The 23,825-nt window shown below is 54.8% G+C and overlaps 2 protein-coding genes across 3 annotated transcripts; one reads left to right on the top strand and one right to left on the bottom strand.

The window, feature by feature from the left end:
• Positions 1–108: 108 nt before the first annotated feature.
• LOC125684581 (2',3'-cyclic nucleotide 3' phosphodiesterase) lies at positions 109–5,211 on the top strand. 2 transcript variants are annotated; one of them, XM_048926805.1, is made up of 4 exons: positions 109–213; positions 1,332–2,001; positions 2,525–2,661; positions 3,115–5,211. In XM_048926805.1, the coding sequence occupies exons 1-4, from the start codon at positions 211–213 to the stop codon at positions 3,565–3,567; spliced, it is 1,263 nt and encodes a 420-aa protein (XP_048782762.1). In that variant the 5' UTR covers positions 109–210; the 3' UTR covers positions 3,568–5,211. The 2 variants fall into 2 exon arrangements, with proteins under 2 accessions (XP_048782762.1, XP_048782764.1); XM_048926807.1 differs by lacking the exon at positions 109–213 and adding an exon at positions 490–1,079.
• A 3,634-nt stretch (positions 5,212–8,845) lies between these two features.
• DNAJC7 (DnaJ heat shock protein family (Hsp40) member C7) lies at positions 8,846–23,789 on the bottom strand. The gene is made up of 14 exons (XM_048926804.1): positions 23,677–23,789; positions 15,718–15,806; positions 15,079–15,203; positions 14,887–15,000; positions 14,455–14,529; positions 13,149–13,267; positions 12,657–12,810; positions 12,261–12,425; positions 11,760–11,851; positions 11,034–11,107; positions 10,537–10,683; positions 10,165–10,317; positions 9,603–9,665; positions 8,846–9,121 (listed from the first exon to the last, which is right to left on the bottom strand). The coding sequence occupies exons 1-14, from the start codon at positions 23,757–23,759 to the stop codon at positions 9,084–9,086; spliced, it is 1,491 nt and encodes a 496-aa protein (XP_048782761.1). The 5' UTR covers positions 23,760–23,789; the 3' UTR covers positions 8,846–9,083.
• Between the last annotated feature and the right edge of the window lie 36 nt (positions 23,790–23,825).

The following is a 23,825-nucleotide window of genomic DNA, read 5'->3' as shown; positions in this document are numbered from 1 at the left end:
AGCCGCAGCTCCGCCGCACCCTGGGGCGCAAGCAGCGAGCCCCGCGCCGGGCACCAGCGGCACCGCCCGCCCCGGGCAGGCGCGGCCACGGGCGGTCCGGGCGAGGGGGGCGAGGGGGGGCGATGCTATGAAAGGGGCCGCGGTGCCGCCCGCCCCAGAGCCGCTCTCCCGCTCCGCACCGGCGGCCGCCCCGGAGCCGCTGTCCTCACCATGGTAAGTGCGGGACGGGCGCGGGGCGGCGGGGGGCTCTGAGCCGCGCTGCCCCTTCGCCGCCCGCTCCCCTCTCGGGGCTCCGTCGGAGCGCTGCGGGGAACGGAGCGGCCGCGGGGACGGCGGGGCGTCGTGATCGGAGCGCCGCTCAATCGCGGATTGTTCGCCCGCGGAGCCCCGCGCCGCTCTGTGCCGCCTTTGTCCCGGCGCGGCTCCGCGGCATAAAGGAGCGCTTTATCCCGGCGTTGGCTGCTGAACAATGGGGCCCGGGGGTGTTTTCTATTATTGTTCTTTTGTTTGCGCGTTTGAAAAGCGGCTCAGTGCCGCCCGCCCGCAGCTGCCCGCAGAACGGCGGCCCCGGGCACCGCCGAGCCCCGCACCCACGGCCCGAGCGGGACGGGGCGGTGCGGGAGCGGCAGAACCGGAGAGGAGTCGCAGCTCCGCTTCTCGAGGGGCGATGGGAGCCCCAACCCCACCGGGGGCGGCGGACGGGGGCCGGGGGCGTCGCGCCGTTCCGCTCTGAGCGGAGCCCCTCCTGAGCCGCGCTTTGCTGACGGCTCCGCGCACCCCGCACAGCGGCCGCCCCGGGGCAGGCGGTGCTCCGCGCCCGGTGGGGAACCGCTCCGCACCTCCTGACCCCGAAGCAAAGGATGGAGGAGTCACTGCTGAGCGCCGCACGCGGCCGCTTTCACTTTCGTGTTCGGCGGCGGCAGCGCGGCCGCTTTTGCCGGAAGCGATTCGTGCCGCTCCGCGCTGGCAGCAGCCCGGAGGGGCGCTGAGGGCGCGGCGCCGTCCGTTCGAATCCGAACCCGGAGCGGCCGTTCCCGGAGCCCCGAGCGGCGCGGGTTCCGCCGCGACAGCCGCCGTCAGTGAGTCTCGATTCGCTCCTGCAGGCGGAGCTGCGCCGTTTCGCACCTCGGGCTCAAAGCGGCTCCTCGGGCCGCGGCCGCTCCGCGCTGCGGCGGTGACGTTTCCCGTTCCCTCCGTGCCGGGTGGGGGGCGGTGCGGGGCGCGTCGGGGCCGCTGCGATCCGGGTTCCCCCCGTCCACCCCCCCACCCCCCCGAGGGCACAGCAGCGGCTTGCAGAGCCTACAAAGCGGCGTTTTCTTCTCGAATTTCAGAACAGAGGTTTCTCCAAGAAGAGCCACCCGTTCCTGCCGAAAATATTTCGAAAGATGTCCGCTCAGTCGGCCAAAGAAAGGCCCGAGAGCCTGCGGTTCCCTTTCCTCGATGACGAAGATACCATCGCCACGCTCAAAGAGTCCAGAACCTTCTTCATCCTGCGAGGCCTCCCGGGCAGTGGGAAATCCACGCTGGCCCAGGCGATCCAGGAGCGCTACAAGGACGGCTGCAAAGTCGTCGCCGCTGAGAGCTACAAAATCACACCTGCCATAAGAAGCGCCGTGCCTGAAGAATACGCCAAAGTCGATGAGGAATTAGTTGACTATTGCAAACGAGACATCAGCGTTATCGTTTTGGACGACACTCACCACGAAAGGGAACGACTGGACCAAATCTTTGACATTGCTGACAAATACCGCTACAAAGTCATCTTTGCGGAGCCCAAAACCCAGTGGAGGATGGATTGCTCGCAGCTTAAGGATAAGAATCAGTGGAAACTGACGGTGGAAGACCTGAAGAAGATGAAGCCCAGTTTGGAGAAGGAGTTCCTCCCCATGTATTTCGGGTGGTTTTTGAGCAAAAGAAGCTCTGAGATCCTGAGGAAGGCCGGCCAGGTGTTCTTAGATGAGCTGGGAAGCCTCAAAGCCTTCAAAAAGGAGAGCAAATTCTGTATGTATAGAAATAACTTACCTGCTTCTTACTGCTGGTGCGACCTTAACTTGGTGCAGCAACCTGAACAGATTTGGTCAGCTTATAAAGTGATGCTTTTAGTGAAGGTCGGCAACAGGAACCGTTCAGGGATCCCCAGCCCTGTTTTTTGAAGTCGTTTTTGTAACTGAAAATGAACGAAAGTTTCCTTGAGGGTCCGTTCAGCTGTGAGGCTGCTGGGGGGGGGGGGGGGGGGGGGGGGGGGGGCAGCGGTGCAACCTGATGGTTTGTGAGGGTCAGATGCAGCCTCCCCTCCCCTCCCCTCACCTCCCTCCTCGTGGGGTTTCTGCTCTGCCACCTGAACGTGTTTCAGCTGCATCCACGTCCCGGGTGGAAGGAGGGGTTTTGTATCGCCCTCTTCCTTTCCAGCCGTAAGGAGGTGAAGCACAGAGGACAAATAGGTGAAGAAAGCTGAGATGGGGCTTAAGCTCCGGTGCTTTTTCAGGGATCCTTTTGTCATAATAACGTTCTTCTACATTCGCAGTCACTTCTGAAGATCCCAAAATAAAAATAGATCTCACCAGCTACTTTGTGAAGAGGCCGCCCGGGGTCTTGCACTGCACCACCAAATACACCGACTTCGGGAAGGCAGCGGGGGCTGAGGATTACGCACAGCAGGAGGTGAGCGCTGCGGCTCCGCTTCCCGGCCTCCCATCCGAGTCCTTCCCTGGCCGGGGCTCTGCGTGCGGTGGGGGGGGGGGGGGGGGGCAGCTTTGCTCACAGCTGAGAGGGAAACTGCAGGGCTGCGTGCGCCCACGGCCCGCCTGTAGGAACGCGGTCAGCACGGGGCAGCCCACGCCGCCTCCTGTCCGCTCCCAGGAGCGCCTCCCTCCGCTGTCGTCTCCCGTAGCGTGGTTTGAATGACAGTAAATCGCAGGTTTACACTTCCGCTTAAATCGCTTCCAAACAGCTCAGGTAAATCGGGGATCGGGGAAGGACGGCGGCTCGCCGTGCAGCTCTGTGTTGTGTTTCAAACGCAGCCAAGCGAGACCTGCGGCAGCCGGGACCCAACGAAGCCGCCCGCGGCGCTCCGACCCCCCCAGCTCCGCTCTGATTCTCCCCCTCTCTCCGCAGGCTGTGAGGGCTTCCTACGGCAAGGGCTTCACTCTGTCCATTTCTGGTCTGTTTGTCACAACCAAAACTGTCGGTGCTCGCGTGGAGCTGAGCGAACAGCAGCTGCTGCTGTGGCCCGGGGACGCCGATAAGATCCAGGCAGCCGACAGCCTCCCGAAGGGCAGCCGCGCTCACATCACCCTCGGCTGCGCCAGCGGCGTCGAAGCCGTGCAAACCGGGCTGGATCTGCTGGAGTTCGTGAAACTGGAAAAGGCGGGGAGCAAAGGGGAGGAAGTGGGGGAAATTGGGGGAGGGAAACTGCAGTATTTTGGTAACGGGATGTGGATGCTCGTCCTGTCTAAAAAGATCGACGTGAGGGCGATTTTCTCGGGTTACTACGGAAAGGGAAAACTGGTGCCTACACAGAGCACCAACAAACGGGGCTCTGCGTTCAGTTCCTGCACCATCATCTAAGAGCACGGGCAGGCGCCGCCCCCGCTGGTTTTTAAAAGGAAAGTAACTCGGTAACCTTTAAAACTGTAAAGAGAAATAATTCTGCCTTTACTAAGCAAGCCCTTCTGCCAACCTCAGACCGAAACATCTCTGGGGAGGCATTTATTGGCCTCGGTAGAAAACAAGCAGCTCCAGGAGAGCTGTCACATAACCCTCGGTAACCAAAGCGCTGCTGAGTATTTCTGATGGGAGAGTTTGGGGAGAACCAGCTCTCGTGGGGCCCTGCTTGTTTTCTTCCTCAGACGAGGATCTCCTGTTGTCTTTGATAACTTCCCTATGAGCCACAATCGTTACATCTGTACACGTCAGCGCTCCACAGCTGAGCGGTGGCAGAACAGAGCCTGTACAGAACTGCTCTGAGGCCCAGTGAGCTGCATAACGGACAGACGGACAAACAGCAGGAGTGCTGCATTCATGTGAAAACCAGACCCCTTCTGTCCAGTGCAGCAGCTCCCGGCCGCTCTGCCCTTTAGGGGTCGTGCGGCAGCCGCCAGAGCCACGCGTGTCCTTCCCCATTGCGCTGCTGGCGCGCAGAGCTTTCAGCGCAGAGAAGGGCTGTGCTGATGGGCAGCGCCTCAACGTCTGTGAGCCAAACACTGCAGACATGGGGAGAAAATCACAGCAAGGAAACAGCTTTGAGGAGCTGCATTCGGTTCCTGTAACGGCTCCAGTTGCTCAGGATGGGCTGCATTCAATTCTGCCAGCACCACCGTCCTGTAGGGAGCAATCCTGCCTTGGCGGGGAATGGAAGAGATGAACTAACATCTTTTCCATCTTATTTTGTAGACATTAAATCGTGTCTGAAATACAGAACTGTACTTCAAGCAAGATTTTACTAGCTTTAGCTAATGCACTGAACATAGGCTGGAAGTAACACTGTAATTTAGGAAGTAAAGGGAGGTATTGTAACTGCGTAACTCAAGTCTGCTCCAACCCCGATCGTGGGCTGGAGAGAAGTTAATGATCGAGCGCTGCTGTTATTAAGCCTGTTTTATTAAAGCTGATGTTTCTGCTCTTAGATCGTTTGCCAGCCCGCAGACCCGCGCTCACTACTTCATAACACAAATCTCAACTAACAGACCCAGGTCAGGACAGCAGCCCCAACTCCTGCCACGGCTCTGCGCCTGGTGAGCTGCATTGTGCTTAACCCACTGTTAATAAATGTAAACTCTCGCTGTGTTCCCCACCTGTGTGCTGGGTTCGTGTCTGTAAAGGGCTCAGCACTGGGAGAAGCATTCCTCCTCCTCAGACCAGCAGCAAGGAGCGCTATGGGAGAGCGCAGGCAGTGCTGTGTGAGTTCAGCAGTGAGAGAAAGCACTGCCTGCTTTGGAGGATGGCAATGGATTCCCATTCTAATGCCGCCCAAAGAATCCACGTCTGCACCCCCAGTTCCATCCGCTCCTCCCTTCCCACGGCTGAGCGCAGGCAGCTGCACCAGGAGCGCTGTGAGCCCCGGTCTCCCATCCCACCTCACAGCACGCAGCCAGCAGCTCCTGGCAGCACACAGAGCCGCGCTAAGAACAACAGCAACACCGTCCTCATCGACCTTTTTATTAGTTTGTACATCATATACAGTTTATAATAAAGTAAACCAATTGCATACGGTTTTTGCTTCAGTCTGTGATATTCTCCATATAAACACAGCATTATGAATTATGCCTAATGAAGTAAACAACAAATATTCACATTGTTACCGTTCACATCCTAGAAAGGTAAAGGTCCAAAGAGGGACAGCGCTGGCCCCGCTGTGAAGCCGCCCTGGAGAGGCGTTTGGCAAAGCGCTCGGGGTTCGGGTGCTCCATGCAGGACTCCTTTCCTCCCCCAGGAAAGGTTTTACACCGAGGTAAACATTCAGAATTGGGATTTGGATAAATAGGGCGGCCCTCTCCAAGTCGGCTTCACATCAGTCTCTGCTTCTGTCTCGGCTGCTCCGAACCGCTTCACAACAAAGCACGTCTGCATGCCGTGAAGCTGCTCGGGCTGCTGCACCCCCAGCGCCGCCTCCCCTGGTTTTCTCCTTTGAAGCAGGAATTTGTAAATTTGAAAGCGGGGAGCGAGGCAGAGTAACGCAGAAAGGTTGGCTGTGCCAGAGCTGCAGCTGAATCACAAACCCGGGCAGAGGCAGCACGCACAGCCCCCACAGCCCAGCGCTGCCCCCACAGCCCAGCGCTGACGCTCTCCCTAACGCAGCTTCGCACTCCGTGCCTCTCAGCGCCCTCACGGCTCCCGCAGAGCTCCTCCATCAGCTCAGCCCAGCACAGGCACAAACTGCCCAGCGCTGCTCCGGAGATCCCACATCCCCATCCCCTCCCCGGCCGCAGCGGAGCGCATCGCGTCTGAGCCGACACGGCACCGCTCCCGGGAAGCGGCTTCCCTGAGGAACGCCCCGGGTCTCAGCTCCGGGATCGGGGACGCCCCTCGCACGACTGGGCGCAGCACTGGTGCCACGGAACACACAGCCCGCAGCACTACTGAAGGAACTCAACGGGGGCCGCGCACAGCCGTCCTTTTCCCTACGGGGAGGGGAGGGTACAAGGCACGCGTTTAAAGCCCATCCACTTGAAGACAAGTGAACATCTCAGCTATTAAACCGAGGAAGTGAACTGGAAGGACCGGCAAAGCCCTGCGCAGACCTTTGGCCATTCCAGAGCTTTCAGAGCGCCGCAGAGCACAGCCCCCATCGCGAGGCCAGGGATCTCCTGCTGGGAATGAGCAGAGCCGGCCGCTGCTGCTCTGCATCCCGGATACAGAAAGCTCCGGGGGACTCACAATATTGCACAGCTATTTCACACTGCTGTCCCCAAACCGTCTCCACTCACCCAGTCTGCACTAACGCAAGTATTTACAAAACAGTCAGAAGCCATCAGCACACGAGATCCAGCTTTACAGCAACACTTCCAAGTACACAAACAAAGCCATGTGCTTCCCTAGGTAGCATGGATAGCAGACAAGTAGAAAAGCCTGTCAAAAGGGGCAGCCAGAAGCAGCGGGACGGTTTCCAAAGCCAACTTCAGGTCCAGGGTCAGCACCCCAAAGGGACGCGCAGCGCTCCGTGCAGAAGCTGGAGCTGAAACTGCATCAGATACTGAAAGCAAATCTCACAGGGAAATGAAATAAATAAACACAGCAGACCCGAGGGCCTGGAGGTCAGCTGTGCACACATGCAAGCATCTCCCAAACACCAACGCAGAGATCTGGAGGTCGCCCCGCAGCACCCACACCTGCAGCACTGCAACACGGGGCGAGGGCGAACCAGGGGGGCTGCAGGAGGGGCAGAGCCTTTCTTCAGCTCCATGCACACAGCAGCACTCCTCAGAGACGCGTTGGCACTCACCACAGTAATATTTAACTATTTCAAATCATGCATTCACCTACAGTTTCATAAACATCTGCACACATTCCCTCGCTCAGAGACGAAGCCGTTTCACTGCTGCCCTCTGAGGAACGGCCTCAAACCCAGCTGGGAGAGGAGGGCACAGCAGGGAGGCAGAAACACCAACAGCCATCGCAACCAGCGCAGTGCTGAACGCAGCGCGCATCCCTGCGTGCTGACAGAGGGCCGAGCTGTGCAGCAATTGCTGACACACAGGACAACGCACCGCAAAGCCACGCTGAAATCAGTCCTGCAAGCTGTGACTGCACAGAGCTGCGGGAGCCGGGAGGTCTCAGTGAGCACAGGCAGCGTTTGGGGTCCCTGCTATTCATCTGAAAACTGCAGGATCTCGTTTTGCTCTCAGTGCAACCCGGGTCAATCCGTCACCCTGCACCGACACGAAGGATGCTCAGCAAACATCTGTTTTTAGGAATATTACTTCACGTTGGCTCACTGCAAAAGCTGCCTCCAGAGCGATTGTAAAACGCTGCCTTTATTCTGCAGCACTCAAATTGAAGCCCTTAAATCTTCCCTCTGTGAGAGCAGATTGTCAGAAGTTCCAACCAAACCCAACGCACTCAGCAGCACCAACTGCTGAAGTCCAGCCAGCAGCCCAGGGCACGCGCAGCCTCAGCGGGAAGGAAGACAAAGATGTCAGCATCTGAAGGAATCATTCTGTGCAATTAATTGATTGCAATTTTTGCTCCTGCAGTAGAAGCCGAGGCAGAGATGATACAACAGCGTCAGGTTCCTCCTCAGGGAAAGAGCTCGCAGGCAGGAACTTTGCTTTCCCACCCACACCAACCTCAGCTCTGTGCTGCTCAGCCTCAGCTCTCACTGCATGCAGCCCTGCTCAGCCCCTGCAAAGCACAGCACCGCCTGCAGCCCGAGGCGCCCAGCAGCACCCAAGGGCTCAACAGAGCGCCTGTGGCAGAGATCCTCTGCTTTCCAGGGAAGCGGGAAGAGCTGTGGAAGCTGAGCCCTTCCCCAGCAGAGCCCACAGCAGCTGTGCTGAGCGACAGAGCAGCGCCACGCCAACAAAACCACGTCCAGCTCCTGGCTGTCAGCTCTGCGCTGCAGCACCCAGCCGAGAGCTCTGCACACGCCATGCAAGAGAAGCAAGGGGCAGGCTGCCAGCCCAGGGGGGGACTTTGCATTTTCTTGCTCCTTTGGACTATTGACGTTACTATTTGAGAGCCACTCCACTGCTTTGTCATAAGGCAGAGTCCTTGTGACGGCGATGAGAGCGCACTGCTGCACAGGAACCACTTCAGCAACGACCTGAACATCACTTCGCGTCTCTTCAAGGCTAAGAGGAGTTCATCCACACTACGGATCAGCAACACAAAGTCTAACGTGATGACTTCAAACCCAACAGAACCAAGTTCACAGCGCGGCTATGAAGAGTTCAAGTGGATTAATGGAAAGGAAAAAACACACGGTGCAAAAATTCAAGCCCAGAGCAAATCCCACATTGTCTTCAAGAGGAAAATCCTGGCGCAGGACGCAAAGCCCTCAGCCTCAGCTGCACCACAGGCGCTCCCACAGCAGCTGCTCTTTTAGATCCGTTTCTCTCTGACACACAACCGCTCAGCTCACGCGTTACTGACCGAGTCCAAGCGACCGTTCTGGGAGAACCACGGCACAGAAAGGAGAGCAGGAGAGCTGGCCGGCGAGAGGCGATCGCGTGAGGTCTGAGGGAACGCTGGCAACGTTTTCAGAGAGGTAAGAGAACGGAGAAGCTCCTACAGAGCTGAGATGCTGCCACGCTGTGCTGTGCAGCCAGAACAGAGCATGGCAGAATTCCACGAGGACTCCGGGAAATCCTCTGTGCTGAGGAGCAGCCTGAAAGCACGGGCCAGCATGGAGGGACCAACAGATTCAAAGCTTTATTATTTTCTTTTTTAATAAAGTTAACAGTAAAACAAAATCCACAAGCCTTCCCTTCCCCGAGCTGGTTTCCTCTTCACACACAAACGCACACAAACTGAGGTCTCCAACCGAGAGAAATGAAACTGCTCTAAGTACAATGAGACATGATGGAGGAAGGAGTCTAAGTATGTCCGTATTGAAGGCTAAAAGCAGCAGAGCAGGTGTGTGTGTTTTAGCCAAACTGGAAAAAGAAATTCCCAGGCCCAGAAGCTGAAAAAGAAAATGAAAGATGTCAGTTCAAAGACAGGCTGGTCGAACAGCAGGCTGCAACGGCTCGATGCCAGGCCAGTAACTGAACAAAGCCATCTGGGCAGGTAGGGGAGATCCGACCCACGCATCTCCAGCAGCTGAATCCCAAGGGATAAGAGTGGACCGCTGACAACACGGGTGAGGGAGGCTCTGCAGGCGAGCTGACGAGGACGAAAGCAAATGGTGCAAGAACCATGCAGGACTTCCCCAAACACACAACAAAACCTAACAACGCACAGCTCCTCACATGGCCTAATGACACTGGGAAAGTGCTGAGAGCTGCGCAGCGCTGCATGAAGCCCGACCACAGCTGAGGACTGAAGGGAGCTCAGCAGCACGCTCCTCTCCGTCAGCACAGCAAAGCTGGGGAGCCTCTGCTGCCGGGTGAAGCAATCTGAGCACTTACCAGCTGCAACGCCAGCAGCAGGGCACCTCCACCTACCTTCAAAACTGAAGCCTCCCGGCCCTCCAAAGAAGGCCTTAAATATATTATTTGCATCGAAGTCTGTAGGGAAGAAAAGGAAGCTGTAAGATGAAGTGAAACAGAGTTGCAGTTTTCAGTTTAGAAACTGGCTCTGAACTGAGAGCCCACACTGCGTTTCACAGAAAGCCATGGACAAGCAGCCTGCTTTGTCCACTGTAAGGGAGCAGCACAGCACACCATGGCACCGTGCTGCACCACAGCACAGGACACATCAGTGGCACAGAACAGGTAAAAACAACATCTCTCAGGCCTTAACTCACAGAAGCAAGCTAAGGATTTTGGATCAGCCACATTTTGGGACCCACAGAATTTGTGTGATGGATTTGTACACCCTGTGAAAGACAGAAGCTTCTGCAGATGGCACCTACTGTCCAACAGCTCAGTCAAGGACAACGTCCACCACACAACCCTGATTACCTGCAGCTCTCGACAGCAACTGCCATTCAAATACTCCCATGGACCAAACAAAGCCCATTTATGGGGTTGTTACAAAAGGGAGGATACCACAAAAACTACCTACCTCCCATGTTCAACCCATCTTCTTCTAGATCCTGTCCGCTGTCATAGCGAGCCTTCTTCTTGGGGTCTGACAAGATGGTAAAGGCTTCACCAACCTCCTTGAACTTCTTCTCCTCTTCCTTCTGTACTTCTGCACTCGCCCCACTGTGGCGGTCTAACAACATGAAACCAAGCAGGAAAGAAACTTTAGGTTCCTATTGTGAAAGGGAAGCTGCAGGCAGCCCCAGCTACCACAGGAGGCATTTTAGACGTCCTGGGGTCACATCTGCCCATGCATTCCCCCTCCCCTTTATTCCCAGCTCCCAGTGATGATTGCAGGTGGCTGTGCAGGAGAATCGGAGCAGCAAGGCATGCTCTGAAAACACCTGGATACCTGGATGATGCATCAGTGCTCTTTTCCTGTAGGCCTTCTTGATCTCATCTTCGGAGGCATTCTTGTCGACCCCAAGGATTTTGTAGTAGTCTTTCCGTTTGCTTTTTTTCAGTTCCATCTGTGCATTCTTTAGAAGCTGTTTGTGTTCTGCAAAGCCCAAGGAAAGCAGCCTTAGTGCATCACACAACGCCCTGCTCCCACAGAGACCAACAGACCAAGACCTGGGGTGGCCTGAGCTGCAGTAATTGGGTGCCACAAGCACCAACCACTTGCATTTCCACTCAGGCAGCTAACTGAAGCTGAACCCTGCACCGAAGGCTGTTCCAAACGTAGGTGAAATCTCAATGCTACTGAACCAGTATTTATCAGACAGTGAACCACAACAACTAGAGCTGCTCCGTTTCATTTCAGGCTACTACGAAGGATGAGGACCATATTCAGCAACAAACCATCTGCCTTACTCAGAGGAAACATGCACAGAACACAGACACGTTTACCTTTTGTTTTTTCTGTCTGATAAACCTTTTCATAGTCTCTTACAGCATCTTCATATTGCTCTGTGTCCATGTAACTGTGGGAACAATGATTGCCAAGCTGTACTTCACAGAAAACATCAAAGAAGGGGCTCAGTCACAACTTTTCTGGGTAGATAGGAATTAAGGGAAACAGACGCATTGGGCTGCAGAAAGAACCTGCAAAGGGTAACAGCTGCTGGAGGCCATGGGAAACCTGGCACAGGAACTCTGGGCTCCAAACTGAGGCTGCCATCTCGCTTGCTGACACACATTCTACTTGAAAGGCCTTATAATTATTGATCCAACAGCAGGAATTAATGGCAGCCACAACATTTTGAGGAAGCTGGTGCAGAGCTGCACGCTGACAGCCCTGGTCAGAAGTGACAACTTGGGCGCCTCAGAGAGGACACTCCTGCCTGCTGGCCTTTCAGCCCCACTCACACACTGACAACTCGCTGTGATTCAGCAGTCCCCATAACAAACCCTGCCTAAACACAACAGGCAGGCAGCCTGGACACGTGCAGGCAGGACAGACCACGTGCTTTCCCAACTCCCCAGCACCACACAAAAGAGGTTTGTATGGACCTCTGAAGGCATCGCCTTTTGTTCATGTAAGCTTCAGATTTGTTGCCCTGTCACCTATTGCTGTGGGAAGGAGGTTCCCATCTCCAAACCTGCCCAGCACGTCCAAGACAAACACCTACTTACCACTGTGCTCTCCTCAAGTACGCCTTAATATACGTCTCGTCCAGCTTTACTGCGTTCGTGCAGTCATCTATTGCTTCTTCGAGTTTCCTAAGCTACAAGGTCAGACAGAAGTGAATCCCAATCAGAGAAAAGCAGAGCTGCTAAATAGTGTTAGGATTTCAAGCAAATGAAAGCACGATCTCCTCATTACAAGGAAGGAAACAAACAGGGATGCCTTCACACTGATTAAGATAAGGCCACACTGCATTCCTTCTCCCCCTCCCACTCCAGGCAGCCCAAGCATTTGAGTTTTGTTTCTTTAGGCGTCCATTTCTTCAGCTGCTTGGAGCAGATCCAATTATTGTGCAAGCCCAAGAACGGGAAAACTTGCTGACAGCACTGGATGGCTGCAGCTGCCCCAGGAGAAGTGCATGCTTCTAGCAAGCAACCTGCTGCTTGTCAACTACGTGCTGAGGAACAAGACCTACATGAAAGGTCACCTGCATGATGACCACCTCTTACCTTGGAATTAACCGTCCCCCGGTTGCAGTAGAGTTTGGCATTTGTTTTTATGTTATTAGGATCTATTCCTAGTGCTTCTGTGTACAGTTCATAAGCTAGTTTGTAGTTTCCTTCTTTAAATGCTTTATTCCCATCTTCCTTCTTTGCTTTAAGTGCTTTGGCATTCTGAAAGACAACACATGTGGGTAAGGACAGCAGCTGAGCGTTCAGAGGAGCCTTATCTCCCTGGCTAGGACTCCCCAGCTATAGCCATTCCAATCTGCTTCCTGACACCGTTACAGGACACAGCAGTCACAGACTCACGGGGCAGAGAAAGGACTGCTCCAGCAGAAGAGCCTGTTCAAAGCATCAAGCCCTGGCAGTTTCGTGGTCCCAGCCCCAGTGCCCACAACTTACACGGCAGGCTAAACATGCTTTCTCGTGGTCAGGAGCCATTCTGAGTGCCTGGACGAAGAACTGCACTGCCTTCTCAATGCAGTCCTCATAGTAAAGGCAGAGGCCGCGGACGTACAGAGCATCTGCGTTCGTCGAGTCCATCCGTAAGATGTCACTGCGACAGACACAGATCGTAAGTCACTACAGCACTCTGCCTGCCATCAGCAGAAGCACTCTTCTCCTGCTGAGATACTGAGGGGATTCATCAGATCTGTGGTAGGGATATAAAACAGTGCACGAAGATGCTCAAGCAAGACTGCTGGATATTAAATAAGCTTAAGAAGAGTTTCCCAGTGTGATGAATTGGAAGAAGGATGAATTCATGTCAGCTTCTTTGTCATCATTTGCCTTGAGGATTTTTTACATCTCCCATTGTTTTAGGCTCTGGGAACAGACAGCATGCAGCACACACCACAGGCTGGTTCACGATTTCAAGACCTTAAAGATGCCTACCTTGCTACAGACTGTGCTTCTGGGTAACGACCCAGCAGTGCTAAACATTCAGCCTTGAGGATTTTGAATCTGTGACAAGCAGGAGCAAACTCCAGAGCACGATCCATGCAAAACACAACCTGATGTGAGAAAAGCAAACATCCAAAGGTTTAGTTTGAAAAACTGCATCATTACCACACGTGAGATTCCCTGTTTGCCTTTGAGCAGGAAGGGAAGGGTGCAGGTTCCTCTTTTCTGCTGGATCCATGTTTCATTCAGAGCAGTTTTTGGTGGTGTTGTTTTTCTTTGCTTTGCTTTGTTCTAAGAAGAGCTTCATGGGGTACGTGGGCCCTGCTTTGTTACCATGACAGAGCACTGGGCAGAAAACTCCAGGAACACCTGTAGTTCAAACCCCTTTAACTCCACTGAAATTGCAGGCCCCAAAGAAAAGGCCAAGGAAGACAATTCTGCCCCTGTTTCCCGTGTTACAAAGGAGTGTGGGAGGGACAGAAATGCAACAGACTGGGACAGTTTGGACTGGACAGAACACAAAAAAAGTACAGAGCAGGGACTGATCTTAGACTGCCTGACTGCAGTGGGCAGGGTGATCTAATGGGTCTTTTTCCATCTCTGCCCCTCTGGCAGGGACATCTGCAGGAGAACAGGGCGATTGTTCCACCAAGTTTCATCTGCTTTCCCGGCCTGTGACATCACGATGGGCTGCTGTGGGAAGCACTGTGCTTCAGACTGAGAAGCCAAAGGCAAAGGGTGAGAAAGGAGCAAGAACAGCTCTCCAGAAACAAAGATCACATTTCATGCAGGTCTTCCCAGTGAAGTGAGGGGTAGATGCAAAAGCCCAGAACAGGCAGCACAGGCAGGGTGATTCCACCACATGCAATCCAGACCGACCCCACACCCCATCTGCTCCTCGTAACAAGGTGGTGCAAAGCTGGAGTTTCTGTTTGTAAAACACTGAGCTTAGCTAAAGAGCCTAACACATCAAACAGCCTCCTTTCCACAGCCCTTACAGGCATCTATGACAGTTTCATGAGAAGTGTTAAGTGCCTTTCAGATTTCATGCTGTCGCTTCTTGTTGTATGGGGTCAGTAATGGCTGCACCCATTGCTGTCCACAGCAACAAATGTGAGGAGGCTGTACCAGAGAATGCCCAGTGTGGATCTGCATTACTCCTTCACTGACTCTCTGTGACACTGACAGGGAGAGCCCAGCTAGGAGGAGGCAGGGGGATGAGATGTGCATCTAACTGACCTGGCCAGGTAAGACAGTCTGCTCACGATGCTGCAGGAAGCCATCAAGTTCATCTTACCTTCCTGAAATCTCGCTTCTCAAAATCCACTTCTGCTATTTTTTCATACTCCAGCACTGTACTGGCATTCTTCAGCTAAAGACAGGAGCACACAGTAAGTGTTTCTTACAGTCATAAGCAAAAACTGTCGCAGACCACAGAACAGGTTAGGTCAATATTTCTGCCAGCATTAAAATCAGTTTGAAGTCAAGTGACCTCACTGGTAGCCCAGGATTACCATCACTCTCCCCTAAAGTGCCGGTGAAAGACCAGCTTAGCCTCCATGCTTTCCTGCCACGACAACCACACACAAATAACTGTGCCACTAATTGGTCCGCTGAGAAGCAGATAAGGAGATCTCAGCACCACCTCATTGCTTCTCGTCGTATCAAGGCACGCAGGCATCACTAACCAGCTCAATCCCTGCCTTTCGGCAGCGCCTCCCTTTCTCACCTCTTGCTGTGCCTGAGTGTTCTTGTGATCCAGTTCTAAAACTCGTTGGAAGCAGCGGCTGGCAGCCATGGCGTTCCCCAGGGAGAGGTGGCACTTCCCTTCCCGCAGGTGGCCCTGGGGAGACCATTAGAAGGGAGCTGCAGGAGCAGACGAGCATTCAGACATACAAGAAATAAGATGACCTCCACATACCCTTACGAAGCTGTCGTCCAATCTGACAGACTGCTGAGCATCTCCCAGCGCTTCTCGGAATCTCCCCAGCATCATGAGGGTGGCAGCTCTGTTACCATAATAACTGGCATTGTTAGGACAGGTGTCTGGAGGAAATGGGAGAGCACTTGCTGTCAGTGTAATGTAAGCAGCTGGACAACTTGTAGAACGCACTTCAAAGACATTGTGGGTTCCAAAGAACCACATTCCTTCCAATTTATAACGGCACCAAACGGCTTACAAAGATGCACGATGGTTCAGAATAGAAGCCATGAAACCATTGCTTCTCACACTGCACACAGGCTTTAAGCCACACAGAATAGAGGTCTGCAGCACTGAGCCTGACAGCACTGCTGACCCTGCACTGGATGGAAAACTGGATTGGTTTCTTGCTAAAAATATCTTGGATAGAAGAGAAATAAAAGACTGCAGCAAATCACCCACGTTAGCACTGACTTGCATAATCAACCCAGGGAAATTCTGCAAAGTAATTAAACCAACAAAGTTTTCATACAGTCTGTGCTGTTAGAAACCCTGCTGGTATATCTTAAAATCAGTAACTGGCTTTGATTTTTAGCCATCGTGCTCAGCAGAGCTCATCACCACCGCCACCGCTCTCACCTATGGCTTTTGTGTAATAGTTGTACGCTTCGTTGTAATCCTTCTTGGCGTAGTAAGCGTTCCCTTGCTCCTTGAAGGACTCTGCTTCTCTGAAGGAAGAGAAACGAGGAGGAGCATCAGCACACATTCTGACCACAATCAGGTTTGTGACCCCCGAGCGACCTCAGCATTGCCGGTGGTGTTACAGGCACCTGCAGGGCTGACTGCTCGGCTCCAGGAAGGAGCTCAGCGCTGCTCTGGCTCTCAGCTCAGCACCTGACGAGGGCCAAAAACGTGGAAACGGCCACCTTGGCTGAACAGCAAGGAGCACAGCACAGAGCGAACTCACCGTGAGCAGCGCTCTGTCTCAGCGCAGCCGTCTCTGGAGCTGAGCAGCTCAGCTGCACACGGCTGCCTGACAGCTGCTCCACGAGTGCTGCACAGCCTCAGCAACCAAAGAAGTCAAGAAACTGAGTGCTGACTTTCAGAAGCAGTCCCACATATCTGAGAAACGGGGCCAAGAACAAGTTCTGTGCTCAAAGAACTGAATCAGGGAGGAAGACGGGTGCTTCTCCTTGAGGCTTTGCGTGGCACTGCCTTGGCAACAGGTCCAGAAATAGTCCTCACACTCAAGAGCGAGCGTTTGCAGAGACAATTTAGGACATTAAAAACATACAACATATGGTTTAAAGCTGCATCCTTTAAACTCTTGAAAGCAAAGTTTCCTGTAATGGAAATTAAACCCTTCCCCACCTCCTCTTGTCTACCTTCACCATTTTATATAAGCAGCCCAAGACGGAACTCACATCACAGTGCTGTGAAGTTTAACTCAGTTTTGATGAGTTCAGTGATATCACTCACTTGCTTCTCCTCAGCCAACTCCAAAGCAGCACGGCCCTCACTAAGGCACAGCATTAATACCTGCATCACGCTTCTGAGCCGGCAGATACTGCCTGCCCACTGCCCAAAGCACCTGCACACAAATACATCATGGGAAGTGCAGCTGAAGCTGACCATCACTGAGCAGCTTGCTCCTCACTGACTGCCAGCTGCTCCGAATGGAGCCTTTGCTGAAGCAAATGAGCAGAAGCCAAGGAGGCTGAAAGAGCTGTGCGAGAGCCTGGCCTGGCAGGGCACAGCTCCACTTGCAGGCTCAGACACAGGCTGCTTCCAGGCTGGGCTGGAACGCCAGGCTTCAGCATTTTCGTGTGAGAAGGGCCCAGAAGCGAAGGCGCCTTCACATCACCTACAGCAGCAAAGCTACTGACAGGAATTCCAGCAAACACAACCAAACCAGAGCAGAGCAACGTGAGACAGAGTGAAGAGTCGCGTGCTTTTTATGCACAGCTTCCCCACACAAATTCAGAACAACCCTGGAGCATCAATGGATCCCAAGGCTGAGCAGCTTTTGCTCTGCACAAGGTTACCAATACCGGCACTCCATTGATACAAAGCTGCCAGCCTGCACCCCTCCCAGGGACAGACCCACACCAGGGCCTGGGCAGCTCCGCCAGCCCAGCAGGGAGAGAACAAAGGGAAATGTGTTGAAACCAGTTAACATGTTTGTAACCTCGTTCCGGGCTGCCATTGGCCATTCCCACACAACTGCCTCATGCAAAGGGTTGTTTGCACAGAAGAGCCACAGTTGTGCCAGCTGGCGGGACAATAGACACAGGGTGCTGCTGCCCAGGGCCTGCGGGGCCACAGCGGGAAATGGCAGCGCGGCACAAACTTGAAGTTTCGCTGCCAGCTGCAGCCAGCAGAGCCCTGCTGCAACTCTGCAGAAGTCAAGCCATGGAAGTGGAACTCTGTGTGTTGGCACGTTGACGGGCAGCAGGAGGTGGAGGAGCAGCGGGGGCTCAGCAGCACCCAACGCTCAGCCTGTGCTCCATGAATTTGTGCGGCCGAGGCGGGAGCCGGCGCTGCTCCATGGCTGCGGCAGGAAGGCGCTTACTCAGCAGCCCTGCTCTCCCAGGAGCTGCCATGCGCTCAGTGCTGCTGCCAGCACAGCTCTGGGCTCCTCTGCCGTGAGGGCTGGCAGCAGTTCTGTGCTGGGTGGATTTGTGCTGCTGGTGGTGGGATCCAGACTTTGTAGGACTACAAACGGGCCCCAGAGCGGCGCTTTCTGTTACAGATCACACGTTCATAAGCAGTGCAGAAGAACAGCTAGCAATTCCGCACTACCTTGGCAGCAAGCAGCTTAAACAGAACTTTATTCTAATTTCTGTAATACCAAATGGAGAAGAAAATCACAGATCTCGTTTAAGCTTCACTCAGAAGCTCTCTGTTGTAAGGCCTGTAAAAGGGATGAATGGCACGAATGGAGAACTGACCCTGAGCTGCTCCAGCAGCACACAGCCCACCCGTGTCCCTCAGCAGCATCACCTGCCATCGTCACACCGCCGTCAGACACAGCAATAGGTCTGGCTGCTGGAGCTCCGTTGGCCAACACTACTGGGAAGAGTTGGGGAACGGAAGGAGGAAAGCAGATGCGTGGCAAAGCAACCTCCACAAAGCACAGAACTGTGAGAGCAAAGGTGTGAACACAAGAATTACTCATTTCTACTCTTTTCTTGGTCTGTTTCCCTTGTAAGCCTTTAGCATAACACAGATCCATACACCAGCAGCTCACAGTGCCTCAACGGGGCAGAGAGGAAATACACGTGGATTTCTATTGCCCACACTGCTTAAAGCCCAGTGATGGAAAAAAATCACGAAAGGAAACCCAGAATCTCCCCCAAAGCACAAAGGCAAAGCCAGCTGCTGGAAACGCAAGGCTTGTGGCTTCGGGTCCCAGACACAGAACAGAAGCATCTCTCCCCAGTTGTGCTCCATTGACACAGAAAGCACACTGAGCAAACAGTCCTTGTTTACCACGGTCTTTGGCTACAACAAGAAGAAATGCAGATCTCCTGATATCACTGGTAATTGTTTCAATCCAAACAGATGCTGCAGCCTGAATGAGATCATTCTGCATCTCGCACTGATGTAGGCTGCATTCCCCACTTGCTACTTTTGAAGCTGAAGAAGAATCATGCTTTGCTAAAAATATGATGCAGGCTGAATGGAGCGCTTTGTTCCCAGTGGGCAGAGCCTCCTCAGGGCTCTGTGCAGCCAACACAGAAGACAGGGAAGAGTCGCACCAGGACCTCGGGAAGAAGCTCATCTTTCATTGCGTGCAGGCAGGGCTCACGAGCAGGGGCTGTTTGCTGTAACTCTCCCTACCGGCTCGCCGCCTCTTTCCCCTTTCATAACACTCGTCACAGCCTCTAATCCTTCCCCCGTCCCCCGGGAGAACCTGTCACATACAGGCAGCAGCCACAGCTCCCATGCTGCAGCAGCACCCTCCTGCCATGCCAAGGCTCCCTGCTCACCGTGCCCTGCTGACAGCTCAGCCCTGCTCTCTCTGCAGGCAGCAGAGCTGTGAGGCACATCCGTCCCATCCCACAGCAGAACCCCACAGCTGCTAACAGCCTCTGCCTCCTCCCCAGCACTGGCAGCCCCCACACCAGTTGCAGCTTCCCCTCCTGCTGCAGCTTGCAGCAAGGAACACACAGACCTGCCTTCCAGCACAGCTCACCCTCCCAAGCCACCAGGAGCTGTGCAAGAAGCAGCTGGCAGGTCTGGCAGTGCTGGCACAGCCCCCTCCAGTGCTCTGTGCACGCAGGTCGGTGCCTGCAGAGCCGTGCTCTCAGCTCAGGCACACAGCACGTAGCAGGCAGCAGCATCACGGCTGCTCAGCTCAGGAACACCTCTCCTACTTCATCTCCTGCCTCCATTGCAACACACTGACATAAAAAATACACGGGATTTAAAGGATGCTCTGAAATCCCTGCCAGAAAACATGAGTACTCATGGTCACCAGGGCAGTCTGAAACCACCAAATCCAAGGGAATGGGAATTTTAACTGGGCCAGTTTCTGCCTGCGAGGCGTCCAGAGCCTCACAAACCTATCAGCCCCCATCTCCTTCGGGATGCCCAAAGGGCACAGCTGGCTTCTCTGAGCAATTCTAGCACTTTTCCTTAATAGCACATGGTGCCTCCATCCTGCAGTTCCCCTGTTGGATTCCAGACGAGATTCTCAGCTGTCAGATGTTACTCAGCTGCTTGGATAAAATAAGTTGGGTGATCTCAATACAGCTTACATTGGGCAGATGTCTAGAGCTTAAAATTAGCTGCTGTGTTTCCCACCGGACGTACTGCAGCCTTGCCTCCTTTCAGGGCACAGGACTGAAGCCAGGCAATGAGCACACGCCTCTTCCAGGCTGGGTTGTACTTTGTAACCGAGGAGCTCCAGTGAAGGGAAGATGTATCTATGCTACTCTGAATCTGGCATGAAAGAAGAGCACAGGTGCAATGCCAGCTCACCAGGTACAAAACACAGAGTCACATAAAACACACCACGACCACCCTCAGCAGGTATCCTCACACTGAGCCTGTGGCAGTGGGGGCAAACAGGAAGCAGAGCAGCACGGTGCTCCATGCACACATTGCTCTGCACATCAGCACCCCCCGCTGAGCGAGCAGTGGGTTTGCACCCAGCTGCAATGCAGCAGTGAGAATGAAGACATTCACACGCAGAATGATTTAGAACCAGGGAAATCTCAAGGCTGCACACAGACATCCGCTTGGATAGCCTCACCAACTGAAGGGGCTGCCCTGGGACCCAAGGCTTCTGGGAGAGCAGTCAACAGAAAAATCACAGACATTTAGTCCAGAGGGTGCACAAAAAAATCCATGCTGTCCTCTACATACAGCCCAGAGCACAGCCAATACCTGAGGACAAACTCAGCCACAGCAGAGAACAGGAGCACAGGAAGGAGCCAATGCCCCCTGCAGCACTCGGTGTGAACAGCCAGATGAGCCCTGCACGTTAATTACGCAGTTATGTAATGCACCTTGCTAGCAGAGCTCACCATTGACCCACTTCATACCCACAGCACCATTGCTGATGGCAGGGCTGAGTCTCAGTGTTTGTGAGAGCCCACAGGAGGCCCAGGACCACGCTGAGCATTGGCTTCCATGAAGGCCTGGATGCAGGAAACAGCCCACCTGCATGGTAAGACAATGTGAGTCACCCTAAAAAAGATGATCTGGAGTTCAAAACAAGCTTCAATTCCAAGCACCAAACACCTTTTCCAAGCTGTACACAGAAATTATCTCGTCAGAGTATCCAGATGCTCTGCAAATGCATGGGAGATTAAACGCCAACACGAGGAGCTTCTGCCATTCCTCATATCACCCTAAGATGATAATTACACGTTCACAAAACAGGCTGGATCCACAGCCTGGGAAACTCCAGTGCCCAGTGAGAAGCAGAGCAGGAATCCTGGAACAGCCCATACCCACAGCCAGACCCCTACAGCCAACAACCCCAGGGCCTGGCAGCGCTCCCTGGAGAGGCGGCCCAGGACGTTCATAATTAGTGGGGCAGCCGACTGGGACGCAGCTATTTTCATGTAAAACAGCAGCAGAAAGAGCCTTCCTGATCATCCACACCTGACAGCCTCCAGGCAACATCTGTCGGACTCATCATGACCCGAATTAAGGCCAGGTCTGGAACCTCCTCTTTGATTTCTGCGCAATTTACTTTGCGTGGAAAATTTCACACTCGTTGTTTTATTGAGGTTAATGACGATTTCCTGCAGAGGCATCAACACGTCTGAATTCTGCGGCAAAAGCACCGTGAAAGCAGCACTCCGTCCAGATCATTTCACAATATTTTCCAAATGATTGGAGATACCTCCCAGAAGGGGCTGCCGCATCCTCCAGCGCTGAAGAAAGGGGAGAAGGATCCAGTCCTGAGCACAGCGACGGAACACAGAGCTGCCAGGAGGACGACAAAGAAATGACGCCCAGCAGCACCGCGCTGCTGGATCAGCTGGGCCAAGGGAGGGACGGATCCCAGGGGCCAGAAACCATTTAGGAGAAGAAGGAAGAGACTTCTGGGGACGGATCTCTCCCTGCCTGCAGCGCAGCCCCCACCCAGCAGGAGCTGCAGCTCCCGCACCCCCACCCAGCAGATAAAATTAATGCACTTACATCAACCCTCTTCCATCAGGACCCTCACAATTCATGCTGCCACAGCCAATAATTATCCCATGACCACGCTCTATTCCTGTCCCTTGAGCCACCGGTGAGCGAGCAGATTGGCATGTTTACAGCTGTTCAGAAATCCTGAGCTCCACTATTACCACTTTTATTTTTATTAAGCCGCAGAGAACAGAACTGCACATTTAGCTTCGTTGCTTAGGGGCTCACCCTTGTCTATCTGTGCTGCAGTTCCTAAAGAGAGGTACAGAACACAGGAGGCTCGGGGCTGACTTACAGCAGCAGTTCAGTAAGGCTTTTCATTTATTGTTGCTGCTTTCTAACAGAATCTGGCCCAGTCACATCATAAAGCCCACGTTAAATCAGATTCCAGAGAACGCCCGTGCAATTAATGCCAAGTGCCTGCAGAGCCCTTGCGTGGTTCCTGATGTTTTACAAACATTAAGCACCTAATTAAGCCTCCAGCCATCCTCCCTAATTTGGTGACTATCACCCTAATTTGCATTAGATCACTTGAGAGATAGAACTCAAGCAACCACTGCAAGCCCCGAGGGCCGATGCAGAGCAGAGATGCCATCCCCAGGACCCTGCCCTGCTCCACTGGTGCACACAGAACATCACCTCCCGTTCACACACTTCTTGAATCCCAGCAACAGAACAGTGTGAAAACACCGTAAAAGCCCAGGATTGCACAGCAATGCCCACGAGCTGCAGCACCGGCCTCATCACGTCAGGAAGTGCCTGGTGACCCAGGCTGGCTCTGCTCCTCGTGGCTGAACCCCTCAGAGCGGGGCAGGGACCAAACCCCCACCCCAGGGCTGCTCCCTGCACCCAGCAAAACTCGGGAAGGAGGAAGGAAGGGTAATTGATGTCAGAGCCTCCAGCACGGCTCTTACATTTGGGTATTTTTAACATTTTGGTTGTCATCTCTAATCAGACCCAGGGAATGGATCACACCAGCGGGCTTCCCCAGCTCCACAGTTTGGCAGTGCTGCACACACGAGTGCCTCCTCAGCAGCTCTTGGTTCCGCTCCTCAATGACATCACCAGGAAGCTCTCTGTCCCAGCACCGCTCCTGGAGCCATCCGGTCCTGACGGCACATTGCAGCACGAAGCACCGCAGGCTCACTCTGAAAATTGCACTCCTCAGAGAACACTTTCAGTTTTGTTTCTCCTGATGATTTCATCGACCAAAGAATGGTAGGGAGCAGCCGCCTCCCCACAGCAGCAGCTCCTGGGAGGTGACGAACATCCAGACCCACACCACAGAGCGCAGCTGTCAGACGTTCCCCACCGCATCAGAACGCGGCGCGGCAACGGCAGCACCGGGCCCCGAGGAAAGCACGCAGCCCGGGGAGCCCCGCAGCCCGGCCGTCGCTTGGCCGGCTGAAGCAGAGCGCTCCAAAACAAGGACGATCAGCACTTTAGGAGTTACCCGGGGATGCCGTTTAACGGCCTCAGAACGACTCTCCCCGCACACAGCGCTGCCGCCCCGCGTGTCGGAAAGCACGGCGGGCAGGGAGCACAGACGGAGCGCCGCGAGCCGGGCCCGAAGCCGCCTCCCCGCTTCTCAGCGACGGGAAACGCCGCTCCGGGCGCGGCGCTTGAGGCGTCACCCGACCCCGGGACGCCCGGCTCGGCTCCGCGGACGGCAGCGGCCGCCGCTCCCTCGCAGGGGGGCACGGAGCGAACGCGGCGCGGCGGACGCGGCGCACGTACGGCTGGGGGCGGGGCTGACGGAGCCCACCGAGAGCCGCAGCCCCGCGGGGCCGGCCCGGCCGCAGCGCCCGCCGCCAACGGAGCGCGCCCCAATGCGGCGGGGTGCGGAGGACGGGAGAGAGCGGACGGGCCGGGCCCGGAGAGGCTCCGCCAAGGCCTCGCAGCCCCCGCTCCTCCCGCCCCGCTCCCGGCCCCCGCCGCCCGCGCTACCTGCGCGCCTCCTCCTCGCTCTCGGGTTCGCCGGGTCCCTCGGGCGCCGCCATGATCACATCGCACTCGGCTGCCGCCGCCATCTTACCGCCGGGCCGGGTGGGGGCGGGGCGGGGCGGGGCGCGCGGGCGCCGGAAGGGGCGGGGCTT

The sequence above is a fragment of the Lagopus muta genome, chromosome 25, assembly GCF_023343835.1.
Source record: "Lagopus muta isolate bLagMut1 chromosome 25, bLagMut1 primary, whole genome shotgun sequence".
Taxonomy (NCBI): domain Eukaryota; kingdom Metazoa; phylum Chordata; class Aves; order Galliformes; family Phasianidae; genus Lagopus; species Lagopus muta.
This window is presented reverse-complemented; position numbering and strand designations above follow the sequence as displayed.